We start from the raw sequence: 18,732 nt of genomic DNA, 5'->3' as shown, positions 1-18,732 counted from the left end.
AAAATAAACAAATGGGACCTAATGAAACTTCAAAGCTTTTGCACAGCAAAGGAAACCATAAACAAGACCAAAAGACAGCCCTCAGAATGGGAGAAAATATTTGCAAATGAATCAACTGACAAAGGATTAATCTCTAAAATTTACAGGCAGCTCATGCAGCTCAATAACAAAAAAATAAACAACCCAATCCAAAAATGGGCAGAAGACCTAAATAGACATTTCTCCAAAGAAGATATACAGACTGCCAACAAACACATGAAAGAATGCTCAACATCATTAATCATTAGAGAAATGCAAATCAAAACTACAATGAGATATCATCTCACACCAGTCAGAATGGCCATCATCAAAAAATCTAGAAACAATAAATGCTGGAGAGGGTGTGGAGAAAAGGGAACACTCTTGCACTGCTGGTGGGAATGTGAGTTGGTTCAGCCACTATGGAGAACAGTATGGAGGTTCCTTAAAAAACTACAAATAGAACTACCATATGACCCAGCAATCCCACTACTAGGTATATACCCTGAGGAAACCAGAATTCAGAAAGAGTCATGTACCAAAATGTTCATTGCAGCTCTATTTACAATAGCCTGGAGATGGAAACAACCTAAGTGCCCGTCGTCGGATGAATGGATAAAGAAGATGTGGCACATATATACAATGGAATATTACTCAGCCATAAAAAGAAACGAAATTGAGCTATTTGTAATGAGGTGGATAGACCTAGAGTCTGTCATACAGAGTGAAGTAAGTCAGAAAGAGAAAGACAAATACCGTATGCTAACACATATATATGGAATTTAAGAAAAAAAAAAGTCACAAAGAACCTAGGGGTAAGACAGGAATAAAGACACAGACCGACTGGAGAACGGACTTGAGGATATGAGGAGGGGGAAGGGTGAGCTGTGACAAAGCGAGAGAGAGGCATGGACATATATACACTACCAAACGCACGGTGGATAGCTACCGGGAAGCAGCCGCATGGCACAGGGATATCAGCTCGGTGCTTTGTGACCGCCGGGGGGGTGGGATAGGGAGGGGAGAGGGAAGGAGACGCAACAGGGAAGAGATATGGGAACATATGTATATGTATAACTGATTCACTTTGTTATAAAGCAGAAACTAACACAGCATTGTAAAGCAATTATACCCCAATAAAGATGTTTAAAAAAAAATTTAAAGTATGTTTTTTAACAAGTAACATCAATGAAGAAGGGGAGAAAATTTAGGGTAGTGAATTTAAGATACTAAACATAGTAGCAAGAGTCTACAGCAATATAAGACTGTAAACTTGTATCTGACAAATAAATGCAATAATAAGATAATTTGTAAAAAAAAATTAATGCACAGAAATCTCTTGCATTCCTATGCACTAATGATGAAAAATCTGAAAGTGAAATCAAGAAAACACTCCCATTTACCATCGCAACAAAAAGAATAAACTATCTAGGAATCAACCTACCTAAGGAGACAAAAGACCTGTATGCAGAAAATTATAAGACACTGATGAAAGAAATTAAAGATGATACAAATAGATGGAGAGATATACCATGTTCTTGGATTGGAAGAATCAACATTGTGAAAATGACTCTACTACCCAAAGCAATCTACAGATTCAATGAAATGCCTATCAAACTACCACTGGCCTTCTTCACAGAAGTAGAACAAAACATTTCACAATTGGTAAGGAAACACAAAAGACCACGAATAGCCAAAGCAATCTTGAGAACGAAAAATGGAGCTGGAGGAATCAGGCTCCCTGACTTCAGACTATACTAATAAGCTACAGTAATCAAGAAAGTATGGTACTGGCACAAAAACAGAAAGAGAGATCAATGGAACGGGATAGAAAGCCCAGAGATAAACCCATGAACAGATGGTCAGCTTATCTTTGATAGAGGAGGCAGGAATGTACAGTGCAGAAAGGACAGCCTCTTCAATAAGGGGTGCTCGCAAAATGGGACAGGTACTTGTAAAAGTATGAGATTAGACCACTCCCTAAGACCATACACAAAAATAAGCTCAAAATGGATTAAAGACCTAAATGTAAGGCCAGAAACTATCAAACTCTTAGAGGAAAACATAGGCAGAACACTCTATGACATAAATCACAGCAAGATCCTTCTTGACCCATCTCCTAGAGTAATGGAGATAAAAACAAAAATAAACAAATGGGACCTAGTGAAACTTCAAAGCTTTTGCACAGCAAAGGAAACCATAAACAAGACCAAAAGACAACCCTCAGAATGGGAGAAAATATTTGCAAATGAAGCAACTGACAAAGGATTAATTTCCAAACTTTACAAGCAGCTCATGCAGCTCAATAACAAAAAAACAAACAACCCAATCCAAAAATGGGCAGAAGACCTAAATAGACATTTCTCCAAAGAAGATATACAGACTGCCAACAAACACATGAAAGAATGCTCAACATCATTAATCATTAGACAAACGGAAATCAAAACTACAATGAGATATCATCTCACACCAGTCAGAATGGCCATCGTCAAAAAATCTAGAAACGATAAATGCTGGAGAGGGTGTGGAGAAAAGGGAACACTCCTGCACTGCTGGTGGGAATGTGAATTGGTACAACCGCTATGGACAACAGTATGGAGGTTCCTTAAAAAACTACAAATAGAACTAACATGTGACCCAGCGATCCCACTACTGGGCATATAGCCTGAGAAAACCGTAATTCAAAAAGAGTCATGTACCAAAATGTTCACTGCAGCCCTATTTACAATCGCCCAGAGATGGAAACAACCTAAGTGCCCATCGTTGGATGAATGGATAAAGAAGATGTGGCATATATACACAATGGAATATTACTCAGCCATAAAAAGAAGCGAAATTGAGCTACTTGTAATGAGGTGGATAGACCTAGAGTCTGTCATACAGAGTGAAGTAAGTCAGAAAGAGAAAGAGAAATACCGTATGCTAACACATATATATATGGAATTTAAGAAAAAAAAATGTCATGAAGAACCTGGGGTAAGACAGGAATAAAGACACAGATCGACTGGAGAACGGACTTGAAGATATGAGGAGGGGAAAGGGTGAGCTGTGACAAAGTGAGAGAGAGGCATGGACATATGTACACTAACAAACCTAAGGTAGACAGCTATTGGGAAGCAGCCGCATGGTACAGGGATATCAGCTCGGTGCTTTGTGACCGCCTGGAGGGGTGGGATAGGGAGCATGGGAGGGAGGGAGACGCAAGAGGGAAGAGACATGGGAACATATGTATATGTATAACTGATTAACTTTGTTATAAAGCAGAAACTAACACAACATTGTAAAGCAATTATACCTCAATAAAGATGTTAAAAAAAAAATAAAAAAAAAAAATTAAAAAATTAAAAAATTAAAAAAAAAAAGTAATTTCAGTTTCCATAATGGAAGAACAGTTTTCATAGGACTGACAATTCCACAGATAACAGTGGAAATTCTGGACAAAATATTTTAAAAAAATCTCTTTGAGGGCACTGTAGAGCAATTAAATTAGATAGAAAAGAAAGAGGATTCAAGGCTTGGAAGAAGTAAAAAATAAATAAATAAATAAATAAAAAGAATCATGTACCAAAATGTTCACTGCAGATCTATTTACAATCGCCCGCAGATGGAAACAACCTAAGTGCCCATCGTTGGATGAATGGATAAAGAAGATGTGGCACATATACACAATGGAATACTACTCAGCCATAAAACGAAACGAAATTGAGCTACTTGTAATGAGGTGGATAGACCTAGAGTCTGACCTACAGAGTGAAGTAAGTCAGAAAGAGAAAGACAAATACTGTATGCTAACACATATATATATGGAATTTAAGAAAAAAAAATGTCATGAAGAACCTAGGGGTAAGACAGGAATAAAGACACAGACCGACTGGAGAACGGACTACAGGATATGGAGAGGGGAAAGGGTGAGCTGTGACAAAGCGAGAGAGAGGCACGGACATATGTACACTAACAAACCTAAGGTAGACAGCTAGTGGGAAGCAGCTGCATGGTACAGGGATATCAGCTCGGTGCTTTGTGATCGACTGGAGGGGTGGGATAGAGAGTGTCGCAGGGAGCGAGACGCAAGAGGGAAGAGACATGGGAACATATGTATATGTATAACTGATACACTTTGTTATAAAGCAGAAACTAACACACCATTGTAAAGCAATTATACCTCAATAAAGATGTTGGAAAAAAAAAAAAAGCCATTCCAGTTTCCATAATGGAAGAATAGTTGTCATAGGACTAACAATTCCACAGATAACAGTGAGAAATTCTGGACAAAATATTAAATAAAATCTCTCTGAAGGCACTGAAGAGCAATTAAATTAGATAGAAAAGAAAGCGGATTCAAGCCTTGGAAGAAGTAAAAAAAAAAAAAAATTAAAAAATTAAAGAAGCGTCATGTACCAAAATATTCATTGCAGCTCTATTTACAATCGCCTGGAAATGGAAACAATCTAAGTGCCCATCATCGGATGAATGGATAAAGAAGATGTGGCACCTATATAGAATGGAATATTACTCAGCCATAAAAAGAAATGAAATTGAGCTATTTGTAAAGAGTTGGATAGACCTAGAGTCTGTCCTACAGAGTGAAGTAAGTCAGAAAGAGAAAGAGAAATACCGTATGCTAACACATATATATGGAATTTAAGAAAAAAAAATGTCATGAAGAACCTAGGGTTAAGACAGGAATAAAGACACAGACCGACTGGAGAACGGACTTGAGGATAAGGAGAGGGGGAAGGGTGAGCTGTGACAAAGCGAGATAGAGGCATGGACATATGTACACTAACAAACCTACGGTAGACAGCTATTGGGAAGCAGCCGCATGGTACAGGGATATCAGCTCGGTGATTCGTGACTGCCTGGAGGGGTGGGATAGGGAGCGTGGGAGGGAGGGAGACGCAAGAGGGAAGAGACATGGGAACGTATGTATATGTATAAATGATACACTTTGTTATAAAGCAGAAACTAACACACCATTGTAAATCAATTATACCACAATAAAGATGTTAAAAAAAAAAAAAAAGCCATTCCAGTTTCCATAATGGAAGAATAGTTTTCATAGGACTAACAATTCCACAGATAACAGTGAGAAATTCTGGACAAAGTATTTTAAAAAAATCTCTTTGAGGGCACTGTAGAGCAATTAAATTAGATAGAAAAGAAAGAGGATTCAAGGCTTGGAAGAAGTAAAAAATAAATAAATAAATAAATAAAAAGAATCATGTACCAAAATGTTCACTGCAGATCTATTTACAATCGCCCAGAGATGGAAACAACCTAAGTGTCCATCATCGGATGAATGGATAAAGAAGATGTGGCACATACACACAATGGAATATTACTCAGCCATAAATAAAAACGAAATTCAGCTATTTGTAATGAGTTGGATAGACCTAGAGTCTGTCCTACAGAGTGAAGTAAGTCAGAAAGAGAAAGACAAATACTGTATGCTAACACATATATATATGGAATTTAAGAAAAAAAAATGTCATGCAGAACCTAGGGGTAAGACAGGAATAAAGACACAGACCGACTGGAGAACGCACTACAGGATATGGAGAGGGGAAAGGGTGAGCTGTGACAAAGCGAGAGAGAGGCATGGACATATGTACACTAACAAACCTAAGGTAGACAGCTAGTGGGAAGCAGCTGCATGGTACAGGGATATCAGCTCGGTGCTTTGTGATCGACTGGAGGGGTGGGATAGAGTGTGTCGCAGGGAGCGAGACGCAAGAGGGAAGAGACATGGGAACATATGTATATGTATAACTGATACACTTTGTTATAAAGCAGAAACTAACACACCATTGTAAAGCAATTATACCTCAATAAAGATGTTGGGAAAAAAAAAAAGCCATTCCAGTTTCCATAATGGAAGAATAGTTTTCATAGGACTAACAATTCCACAGATAACAGTGAGAAATTCTGGACAAAATATTAAATAAAATCTCTTTGAAGGCACTGAAGAGCAATTAAATTAGATAGAAAAGAAAGCGGATTCAAGCCTTGGAAGAAGTAAAAAAAAAAAAAAAAATTAAAAAATTAAAGAAGCGTCATGTACCAAAATATTCATTGCAGCTCTATTTACAATCGCCCTGAAATGGAAACAATCTAAGTGCCCATCATCGGATGAATGGATAAAGAAGATGTGGCACCTATATAGAATGGAATATTACTCAGCCATAAAAAGAAATGAAATTGAGCTATTTGTAATGAGTTGGATAGACCTAGAGTCTGTCATACAGAGTGAAGTAAGTCAGAAAGAGAAAGACAAATACTGTATGCTAACACATATATATGGAATTTAAGAAAAATAAAATGTCATGAAGAACCTAGGGGTAAGACAGGAATAAAGACACAGACCTACTGGAGAACGGACTTGAGGATATGGGGAGGGAAGGGTGAGCTGTGACAATGCGAGAGAGAGGCATGAACATATATACACTACTAAACGTAAGGTATATAGCTAGTGGGAAGCAGCCGCATAGCACAGGGATATCAGCTCAGTGCTTTGTGACCGCCTGGAGGGGTGGGATAGGGAGGGGGGGCGGGCAGGGGACGCAAGAGGGAAGAGATATGGGAACATATGTATATGTATAACTGATTCACTTTGTTATAAAGCAGAAACTAACACAGCATTGTAAAGCAATTATACCCCAATAAAGATGTCAAAAAAAAATTTAAAGTATGTTTTTTAACATGTAACATCAATGAAGAAGGGGAGAAAATTTAGCATAGTGAATTTATGATAATAAACATAGTACAAATAGTCTACAGCAATATAGGACTGTGAACTTGTATTTGACAAACAAATGCAATAATGAGATAACTTGTAAAAAAAATTAATGCACAGAAATTTCTTGCATTCCTATATACTAATGATGAAAAATCTGAAAGTGAAATCAAGAAAACACTCCCATTTACCACTGCAACAAAAAGAGTAAAGTATCTAGGAATCAACCTACCTAAGGAGACAAAAGACCTTTATGCAGGAAATTATAAGACACTGATGAAAGAAATTAAAGATGATACAAATAGATGGAGAGATATACCATGTTCTTGGTTTGGAAGAATCAACATTGTGAAAATGACTCTACTACCCAAAGCAATCTACAGATTCAACGCAATGCCTATCCAACTACCACTGTCATTTTTCACAGAACTAGAACAAAACATTTCACAATTGGTATGGAAACACAAAAGACCACGAATAGCCAAAGCAATCTTGAGAACGAAAATCGGAGCTGGAGGAACCAGGCTCCCTGACTTCCAACTATACTACAAAGCTACAGTAATCAAGACAGTATGGTACTGGCACAAAAGCAGAAAGATAGATCAATGGAACGGGATAGAAAGCCCAGAGATAAACCCATGCACATATGGCCATCTTATCTTTGATAGAGGAGGCAGGAATGTAGAGTGCAGAAAGGACAGCCTCTTCAATAAGGGGTGCTGGGAAAACTGGACAGGTACATGTAAAAGTATGAGATTACATCACTCCCTAAGACCATACACAAAAATAAGCTCAAAATGGATTAAAGACCTAAATGTAAGGCTAGAAACTATCAAACTCTTAGAGGAAAACATAGGCAGAACACTCTATGACATAAATCACAGCAAGATCCTTTTTGACCCACCTCCTAGAGAAATGGAAATAAAAACAAAAATAAACAAATGGGACCTAATGAAACTTCAAAGCTTTCGCACAGCAAAGGAAACCACAAACAAGACCAAAAGACAACCCTCAGAAACGTAGAAAATATTTGCAAATTAAACAACTGACAAAGGATTAATTTCCAAAATTTACAAGCAGCTCATACAGCTCAATAACAAAAAAGCAAACAACCCAATCCAAAAATGGGCAGAAGACCTAAATAGATATTTCTCCAAAGAAGATATACAGACTGCCAACAAGCATATGAAAGAATGTTCAACATCATTAATCATTAGGGAAATGCAATTCAAAACTACAATGAGATATCGTCTCACACGAGTCAGAATGGCCATCATCAAAAAATCTAGAAGCAATGAATGCTGGAGAGGGTGTGGAGAAAAGGGAACACTCTTGCACTGCTGGTGGGAATGTGAATTGGTACAGCCACTATGGACAACGTATGGAGGTTCCTTAAAAAACCACAAAAAGAACTACCATATGACCCAGCGATCCCACTACTGGGCATATACCTTGAGAAAACCATAATTCAAAAAGAGTCATGTACCAAAATGTTCACTGCAGCTCTATTTACAATCGCCCGGAAATGGAAACAATATAAGTGCCCATCGTGAGATGAATGGATAAAGAAGATGTGGCACCTATATAGAATGGAATATTACTCCGCCATAAAAAGAAACGATATAGAGCTATTTGTAATGAGGTGGATAGACCTAGAGTCTGCCATACAGAGTGAAGTAAGTCAGAAAGAGTAAGAGAAATCCATGTGCTAACTCATATATATGGAATTTAAGAAAAAAAAATGTCATGAAGAACCTAGGGGTAAGACAGGAATAAAGACACAGACCGAATGGAGAACGGACTTGAGGATATGGGGAGGGGGAAGGGTGAGCTGTGACAAAGCGAGAGAGAGGCATGGACCTATATACACTACCAAATGTAAGGTAGATAGGTAGTGGGAAGCAGCCGCAGAGCACAGGGATATCAGCTCGGTGCTCTGTGATCGACTGGAGTGGTGGGATACGGAGGGTGGGAGGGAACGTGATGCAAGAGGGAAGAGATATGGGAACATATGTATATGTATAACTGATTCACTTTTTTATAAAGCAGAAACTAACACACCATTGTAAAGCAATTATACCCCAAGAACGATGTTAAAAAAAAAAAAAAGAAGTATCAGTTGATGTTAAAACAAGTGAATTAAAGTTTGATGAGAAATGGAATATTTACATAATCTTAAAGTGTCTCCCCACAAAATACTTATTAAAGAGAGGAAAAGAACAAGTTTACAGTGGAAAAACTTGATGTCAGCCACCACCCTAATTAAGTGATCAAACTTAATATCACTAGTAATATTACACACCATCTACCACTTGATAAGATGCAGTACAAAGAACACATATCTGGGCTTCCCTGGTGGCGCAGTGGTTGAGAGTCTGCCTGTCAATGCAGGGGACATGGGTTCATGCCCCGGTCTGGGAAGATCCCACATGCTGCGGAGCGGCTAGGCCCATGAGCCATGCCTGCTGAGCCTGCGGGTCCGGAGCCTGTGCTCCGCAATGGGAGAGGCCACAACAGTGAGAGGCCCGCGTATCGCCAAAAAAAATAAAAAATAAAAAAAAAAGAACACATATCTAATCATGAGAAAGCTGCAGAGAAACCCAAACTGAGGAAAGTTCTACAAAATAACTCATCTGTAAATCTTCAGAAGCATCAAGATCATGAAGGTCAAAGAAAGACTGAGGAACTGTTCTAGACTGAAGGCACATGACAGCTAAATGCTATGCACAACCCTGGACCAGATCCCTTTGCTATAAAGGACCAAATCATAGAATCTGAATGGAGCCTGCAGATTAGATCGGAATAATGTATAAATCGTAGTTCCTGATTCTGATGGCTTCTTACTGTCACATAGCAGTAACAGGAGTTGTTAGGAGTTACTGAAGTACTCAGGGGCCACGGAGCATCCTAAGGGCAACCTACTCTCAGGTAAAATGGAAAAAACTTATTTAATGTACTATGCTTGCCACTTGTCTGTCAGTTTGGAATTACTTCAAATTAAAAAAAAAAGTTAAAAAAAGGGCATATGATATGACTCTTCATGTGTCTAAGTTATCCTCAAAATGCTGTTACCAATTTGTACTTCCCTAGGACAATGTGGGAGAGTAAACCCAAAGCAGAATTTTATTTATTAAAACAAAACAACACAAAACACTTTTCCTTCCGGATGAAAACCAAACATATTATCAAAAGGACACTTATATTCTCAGAAAGGTAACAAGAAGGATGCACCCCAAACTGGTGACAGTGGACACATCTGAAGAGAAAGAGGGACAAGGAGAAGGTGAAGGGGACTACTGTGGATTACACTGTATTCTATATTGTTTGATGTTTTTTCCTTAAGAATATATTCACTCATTACCTTCAAAAGAAAAAAAAGACATTGAGGGAAATATGTGTTTCCTGGGAAGTTTAAGAGTAGTTTACACCATCACCTCTGAATTTCCTGATACCGTGTGCAAAGTTGGTGTGTATGCGCATTATTGGCCTTTTTCTGAAAATACTGAAACCAAGCAGGACCCTGCAAGGCCTTCCTGGGCACAAAAGCCCCTCTGTGCCCCTTGTTTCTTGTTTATAGAAAAAAGGCTTCAGTCTCCTGGGCCTCCCCCAGGTTACAAAGAGCAGTCTCAAGCAGTTAATGATTAGGAAACAAGAGTCATAGGACTCCTAGTTCCTCCTAAAGGGAGAGAGATAAGAATCTGATGCATATTTTTGAGTTGTTCTGCAGAAACTAAGAAACCCCCTCACCACCCAGGTGGAGGATGGCAATTATGTGCTGACCACAAGCACACAGACCCCAGACTTCTGGCTGGAACCAGAAGGTCAGTGATTGAGATTCCTGAAACATCATTCTGTTCCCTTACAACCAACCAATCAGAATAAAGTCCACAAGCTGATCATGCATCCAAAAACCCTCTCCCTTGTCTTCAAAGACCCTTCCTTGAAAGCCACTGGGGAGTTCACATTTTTTGAGCATGGGCTGCCCATTCTCCTTGCTTGGCGTCCTTATTTTGCTACAAACACCGCTGTCAAGAGTTTGGCTTTGTGTGCCTCAGGCACACAAGTCCTTGCTTGGTTAGAATATGTTCATAGCTTTCAACATACTCCCAAAGAGAACCATGGCCTTATACCTTCCAATAAGATGGGCATTTCTATACATGAGCTGGGTCAGACTGTACTCATCAAGAAGATCCTCATGCTATGCAGTGAAACGAAGTTGAGGATTTTGGAACACTGACAACTGTCTTCCCATCATCATTTAGTTAAAGCCTTTAAATCTTAGCGACAGCAAGATTTTAGTCTTTCTTACCTGAGAATTCATATTTAGCACAGGACATGTCAATAGTTGATTCCAGGTCAATCTCTGAAATGTCTGAAAGCCAAGCCCGGAAATGTTCAAACAGAATTTTCCTAGAAATGTAAACAAAAGATAACTTGTTACACCATAATGTGGGCTCCATTTGGATCTATGCCACAACTATTTTTTCCTGGAGGTTTTGGTTTATTTAAGATCTATTCTTGAGAATGTTCCTCACTTTAAGCTTGCAAAGTTTAGGAGTAACAGTCCCAGAGAAATAAATGTAAATCTCTCTACTGCAATATATTTTTGCTCTACTGTTTTCTTTTCTTTTCTTGTTTTTGGCTGCACCATGTGGCATGTGGGATCTTGGTTCCCCAACCAGGGATTGAACCAGTGCCCCCTGCAGCAGAAGTGCAGAGTCCTAATCACTGGACCGCTAGGGAAGTCCCTCATCTTATTTTTCTTACTCTTAAATTTATAGTATTGCCTTATCATGACAGTGGTCTGGCCTTTGTCATAGGAACACCAATGTTCCAGCCTGAAGTCACTGATTTTTAGAGCTGTTTTTCAGCACCAATACTAGCACTGTTGTTTAATGAACACTTGGGTGGGTGACACTGTTGTAGATTAAAATAATGGTGACTATTATGCTAATTGTATAATAATAAACTCTTTCACAGAAGTTCTGATATTAACAGGATACCAAAAAAACAAAGATGGTTGAACATTTCCATTTACCAGCTAAAGTGGCTCTGTATAGAACTCTAACACAATTTAAAACTTACTCAGTTGGTAGTCAACTTTGAAATTATGTTAACTTTGATGAACTAACATTTTTATGTCAATTATATCTCAATAAAACTGGAAAAACATTTTAAAAAACATTTTTAAAGGGTTTATGTTAGTTCAAATTTTGCACATGAAGACAGTATTTTTTGGATCATTCTAGTCCAAATGTACATCACTGAAATCCCCATAAAATGCAATTGTACTGTTAATAACTAGATACCAAGTCTCCAGGTTGATGCCCTGAAATTTTATTACCAAATATCTTTTTACATTGTATGCTACCCAATCCACAAAATTCTATAAAATATTGTGCTTGGTTAGTCCAAACAAAAGTGCCAAGTAACTTTTATAGGCAGAGTTGCAAATTAGACATACTAGGTCAGCATAGCAAACTGCTAAACCAGGCTTCAGGTAATGTAGGTGGTCAACATTTTTGCAAAATCTTGAATCTTGATGTTTTATGTAACTAGTATTATCAAAGCCTTCACTCCCTCTGTTACTGGTAACATCAGCTTCCACAAATTTATTCCACAGAAAGCTCTTTCTCTAGTTACCCTATGACAGTGTCACGACAGGGTTATTTTCTGCCATCATTCTCATTTGTTAATTGTATTCATGAGAGAAATCACAGAACCCAACTGGGAAATAAAAAGATCGCCTTTCGGTAAAGACCAAGGAATTCCAGCTCTCATACCATCTGGCTGTTATGTGTTGGATACAGAATGTAACTCAGTCCCATAGGAAAGAAATACTTACCAGAGGTGTGGTATGAACTAATGAGATAGTGCTTTAAAGCATGGTCTTGGGGGAAAAAAGGTCTAAAATAAATATGAAATATTATGAATTACAGTTAACACATGAGCAATACTTCAGGATTTAGAAGAAATAAACTCTGCAGACTGCTACCATTTATGGAAATATTGCAGAGAAAAAAAGAATGAGAAAATATACTGTATAGATGAAAAACAGACAGCGATTACAAAGTAACATGGGCTTACTGTAGGAAAACTAGGAAAAACCCCTATTATAAGTACAAAGAAACTTTAAAAAACCTATAGTCCTACTAGCCAGATTTAAACATTCCATCCTTCCAAGTCTTTTCCTTTGTAAACACGTAGGTATCCAAATACACATCTCTTTTTTCATATGGGATCCACCATGTGTGCTATTTTAACTTTTCTCTTGATAAGTTTATTTCATCTAGCCTAATATGCCTTTGCCTGCAAGAAGTATCATCATTTTATACATCACTTCAAAAAATAGGATACAACAATAATTGTGTGAGACACTGAGTCTCAGAGAGGTTAAAATACACACACAAAAAGTACCTTAGAATGATGAAATAACTTTACCATACTCATGTGTTAAAAGTCACACACATTGGGACTTCCCTGGTGGCACAGTGGTTAAGAATCCACCTGCCAATACAGGAAACACAGGTTCAATCCCTGGTCCGGGAAGATCCCACATGCTGCTGAGCAACAAAGCCTGTGCGCCACAACTACTGAACCTGCGCTCTAGAGCCTGTGAGCCACAATTACTGAAACCCGTGTGCCTAGAGCCCGTGCTCTGCAACAAGAGAAGCCACCGCAATGAGAAGCCTGCTCACTGCAACAAAGACCCAACGCAGCCAAAAAAAAAAAAAAAAAGAGTCACGTCATATTCAACGATTGTATAGTTTTTCACTTTGTTTTGTACCAGTAGCTATATAAATCTTGATGGGTGAGCATTTAATTTGTGATTTTTCACTGTTAGAAACACCATCAAAATAAACAATCTTGTATAGAATTTTTGAGCACACCCTTAATTATTTTCTCAGGATAAATTCTTGTAAGTGGAATTACACTACAAAAAGACAAGCATCATTTTAAGGGTTTTGATACACCTCTCAAAACCATCTTCAAGATTGCGGCACTGTATAAAGGTATCTACCCCTCTGTCAACACTGGAGTTTTTGTTTTAAATACTTGCAAACTAACATGTGAAAGATGGTATCTCCCGCGTTAATTTGTTTCCTTGATTACTAACGGTTGAACATTTTATCATTGAGAACTTGGGCCCTGGAATCAGACAGACTTAGGTTTATATCTTAGTTCCCTCAATTTTTACCTAGTTAACTTTGAAGAAGTTACTTTCTCAGCGTCTGTTTCCTCCTCTACAAAAGGGGACAATAACGCCAACAAAGGCTGTATGCCGTAACATTTAAAGCACTTACTCCTCTGTCTGGCACATATTATGCACCCAACAAATATGAGCGCTTGTTTACCTTAAAGCACAGATGTGAGGCTCTCTTCTCTTCTTCAGATCATCAGACTTGATCATGAAAAAAAGAAAAAATAGGATTTCCTTCATAAATCAGACACACAGAGACTAGTTTAGGGAACACTCTGGCAGTAAAGCATTGTCCTTAAGAGCCTGGACTCTGAAGCCAAACTGCCTGGGTTTGAGGTATGGCCCCTCCATTTGGCAGCTCTGTGACTCAGGCAAGTTACCTAGCCTCTCTGTGCCTTATTCATTCAACAAATACTTACACAGTTATTACAGTGGAACTTATATTCTTGACGGAGAGGGACAACAAACATAAAAAGTCGATTATCAGTGTAAAAAAAGATGACAAATGTCGAGGGAAAATAAAGCAGAGTACGAGGGACCAGAAGTGCTGAGAGTGGGGAAAGGTTTGTAATTATAAATTTGGTGGCCAGGTTAGACTTCACTGAGGTGAAGCAAAGGCTTGAAGGAGGTTGGGATGTACCAAAGGAATATCTCAGCAAAGTGGATTCAAGGTCCTGAGTGTGAAGAATGCCTGGCCTGTTCAAGAAATTGCAGGAGCCTGTGCAGCTGCAACAGCGATTTGGGGGAGAGCAGCAGGAGAAGGGGCCAAAGATGCAATGGGAGCCTTAGAACCACTCTGGCTTTTACTCAGAGAAATGAGAATCTTTGGAGATTTGGGGCAAAGGAATAATATGATCCCATTTAATTTTTAAAAACTGAGATAAAATTCACATAAAATTTACCATTTTAACCACCTGAAAGTGTGTATTCAGTGGATTTTTAGCATATTCACCTGCTGTGCAACTATCACCACTAATTCCAGAATATTTTCATCGCACTAAAAAGAAACCCTGTACCTATCAGGCAGTCACTCCCCATCCCACCCTCCCTCCCCCCAGCTCCTGGCAACCACTATTCTACTCTCTGTCTCTGTATATGTTTTTCTGGTCATTACATATAAACGGAATCACACTATATGTGGCCTTCTGTGTCTAGCTTCTTTCACTGAGTATGTTTTCAACATTCATCCATGTTGCAGCAGTACTTAGTACTTCATTCCTTCTTCTGGCTGAGTAATATTCCATTGTATAGACATACCACATTTGGTCTATCCATTCATTAGTTGAGACGTTGGGTGTTTCTACTTTTTGGCTATTATAGATAATGCTGCTACAAACATCTATGTACAAGCTTTTATGTGAACAAATGTTTTCAATTCTCTTGGGTCCATTAACTTTTTTTTTTTTACTTTAATAATTTTTATTTTTGGCTGCACTGGGTCTTCATTGCTGCACACGGGCTTTCTCTAGCTGTGGCGAGCGGAGGCTACTCTTCATTGTGGTGCGTGGGCTTCTCATTGCGGTGGCTTCTCTTGTTGTGGAGCATGGGCTCTAGGCGCATGGGCTTCAGTAGTTGTGGCATGCTGCTCAGCAGTTGTGGCTTGCTGCTCAGCAGTTGTGGCTTGTGGGCTCTAGAGCTCAGGCTCAGTAGTTGTGGCGCATGGGCTTAGTTGCTCCATGGCATGTGGGATCTTCCTGGACCAGGGATTCAACCCGAGTCCTCTGCATTGACAGGTAGATTCTTAACCACTGTGGCACCAAGGAAGTCCCTCCATTAACATTTTAAAAGAACACAATGGCTGTAGGTGGGCAAGGGTGGAAGCAAGGAGACTGGTTAATATGCTAAGAGAATAATCCTGGTGAGAGAAAAGATGGCTTGGATCAGGTGTTGGCAGTGGAAGTGGAAAGAAGTGGGCTCTTCTGAATATATTCTGAAGGTAGAGCCCACAGGATTTCCCAATGGAGTAGAGATGAGGTATGAGAGAGGAATCAAGGATAACCTCAGCCACTGGAAAGATTGTCGTGAACTGAGATGGGGAAAATTGCAGGTGGAGCAGATTTAGGGGGAGAAGATCAGGAGTTTAGTTTTGGTAAGTGTGAAACACTTCATAAATATCCTAGAGTAGAGGCAAAGCCATGAGACTCTCTGCAATCTGTTTGGAAGTGATCCAAAGGCTAAGCCCTAGAGTACTCTGTCATTAAGAAGCCAGGTCCAAAAGGAAGACCTACCAAAGGGAACTAAGAAAGACTCACCTGTGAGGTAGAAGGAAAATGAAGAGAGGATGGTTTCCTGAAAGTAAGCGGGGGTCGGGGGGAGAGTCTCCAGGAATGAGGAGTAACAAAGTAGGTCAAATGTTGCCGAGAGTCAAGTAAAACCAGGCCTGAAGACTGATGACTGGATTTACTAATGTGGAAGTTGTGAGTGACCTTGACAAGTACAGTTTCAGTGGTGTGTAACAGGTGAAAGCCTAATAAAGTGGGCTTAACAGAGAACAGAAGAGGAATTTGAGACACTACAGACAACTCAGAAGGAATGCTACTGTCAAGGCGAGCAGAGGAATGGAGTGATAGCTGAAGGGGAAAGTTAGGTGAGCAGCATTGTTTTCCTTAAGAGAAGAACTAACAGCTTTCTTTCTTTCTTTCTTTCTTTCTTTCTTTTTGGTATGTTGAAGGGAATGATCCAGAAAAGAAGGAAAATGTGATGTAGTTTCTTTATCTGTGAAACAGGAACCAGTAATGTATCATTGTAAGGATTTAATGAATTAATAAATATAAAGCACTTAGCATGGCATGAAGCATGCACTCAGTAATGCTTGCTTTAAAATACAGAGTATCAGGCTACTCCTAATGACAAACTTGGTTAGGAGGACTGCAAGTTGTTATAGACCCAATTATCAAGTCAATTCACAGCACAAGCAAAGACAAAGGGACATAAGTGAAGTTTTATGGGACAGGAGACTGAAAGCAGGTTTTACATTTACTGTCTTAGGATGAAGAAGTTCAGTCCCAAAGTGAGCACAGTAAAAATTACTCACAGCAGAGTTTCACCAAGCACCCCTGGGGATCTAAAGTAATGGCTGCTTCTTTTTCCTCTCATTACCTGGGGCCCTTTCTATTATTTTGCCTCTCACCGACTTCACAATTAGAAGTATTTTCATCTACCAAATTGCACTAAGTAAAAACCACTTTGATTTCTCAATTTCAGTAATCAGATGCATATAGCCCCAAATCAACAAAAGAGGCCTAGTGTTATCAAAGCTGATATAATTACAAAGGCAGACAAACATGGTTTTTAATTAAGCTTAGGTCAATTAAAATTTTACAACTTTACTATGGATAAAAGTTATTTTTCATTAGATTTTCTGAATTATTAAGAGTAACATCATTTGTGTATTTAACCTAACTTGGTTAATTCAATCATATGTATAAGGCCCAAAGATAGGCAGACTAGGGGACACAACCAGCGCTAGTGTAAAAGAATAAATGCAAGACAGAGAAATTTGTTACTCTTTTATCCCAGATAAAAAGAAATCAGTGGGAAATGGAAAGAAAACAAAATAGTTCTTAATCTTCACTTTTATTTTATTTTTTGTGATTTTAAAGGCTGATGTCCTTGAGGTTCTATTACGATTTCTAAGAGTGATGTACGCCATGTACTAAAAGATATCCCCCACAAACTGGGGAAACCAATGACCTATATGTTTTTATACCTAGACTGGGCCTGTTTTCTAAGAGTAGGAAAACCAGCCTTGATTTTGAAACAGTCTTTTCTGCCAAATTCAACTGTCCACCGATTTAAAAAGAATAGATCTAACTCTCTGCAGGACATACTGCAATACAGAAAGCCACCTAAAACAAAGACATGAACTCAAAAATTTAAATGGTTATTACCTTCCAACGTACTACTCTCTTCATTATACCACTCCCCAAAATGTACTTATCCTTTTTGTTTATAATGTATTTACTTACCGGCTTACTGTATTTTCTATCTTTCACCATCACTATCACCTCTATTATTTTAGATTTTAAAGGCTTTCAGGGTAGGAACAGGCAAAGACTTCCATATAATAATTAAAGCACCAAACACATAGTTAACACTCAGCTTATGTTAAATAAATGAATGCTTTTAAAAACGTCAAGGCAAGGACCCTCAATGGCAAACCCAAACTAAAACCTCATGTCTAAAGGTATTCAATGATTTTATAGAAAATGAATTTCTGAAGTGGTAAAGCTAATGTCAAAGGGCCATAAATACCTGCTGGAACTTATATAAATCATTATACTTTTCATGGAAGTCCAAGTTCAAAAGTTCCTTCTGAAGTCCTTCCAAGAAGTTTTCGCTTTGGATGAAGTTTGGGATCACACAGTGAAGAAAGGGGTCCATGTCCATGACAATGGCTTCTGTGGGGAGGAAAGCATTATCTGTGACTTTTCCCTTTTATATATATATATATTTTTTGCGGTACGCGGGCCTCTCACTATTGTGGCCTCTCCCGTCACAGAGCACAGGCTCCGGACGCATAGGCTCAGCGGCCATGGCTCACGGGCCTAGCCGCTCTGCAGTATGTGGCATCTTCCTGGACCGGGGCACGAACCCATGTCCCCTGCATCAGCAGGCAGACTCTCAACCACTGCACCACCAGGGAAGCCCCCTTTTGTATTTTTGACCTGTGAGCAGCACAGTAGACAGAATACAAAAGGGATGGTCGTGAATTTTCAGAAATCTAGTACCTAAAATTTAAGATTTTGGGGAAGAATTATAAGCTCTTCCTTTCCCTCCC

General features: G+C 38.8%; 1 protein-coding gene across 1 annotated transcript in view; it reads right to left on the bottom strand.

Annotated features, from left to right (window-relative positions):
* Nucleotides 1-18,732, bottom strand: part of OGFOD1 (2-oxoglutarate and iron dependent oxygenase domain containing 1) — a 39,730-nt gene that overhangs the window by 19,333 nt on the left and 1,665 nt on the right. The window contains exons 2-4 of the mRNA XM_007459441.1: nt 18,207-18,352; nt 14,107-14,153; nt 11,061-11,161 (exon numbers count right to left, since the gene is read on the bottom strand). Of these exons, the coding sequence (XP_007459503.1) occupies nt 11,061-11,161; nt 14,107-14,153; nt 18,207-18,352 (294 nt within the window). The remainder of the gene's footprint in view (nt 1-11,060; nt 11,162-14,106; nt 14,154-18,206; nt 18,353-18,732) is intronic.

This window comes from Lipotes vexillifer, unplaced genomic scaffold, assembly GCF_000442215.2.
Source record: "Lipotes vexillifer unplaced genomic scaffold, Lipotes_vexillifer_v1.1 scaffold342, whole genome shotgun sequence".
NCBI lineage: Eukaryota > Metazoa > Chordata > Mammalia > Artiodactyla > Lipotidae > Lipotes > Lipotes vexillifer.
Note: the sequence above shows the minus strand (reverse complement) of the source record. Positions and strands in the feature narration are given on the sequence as shown.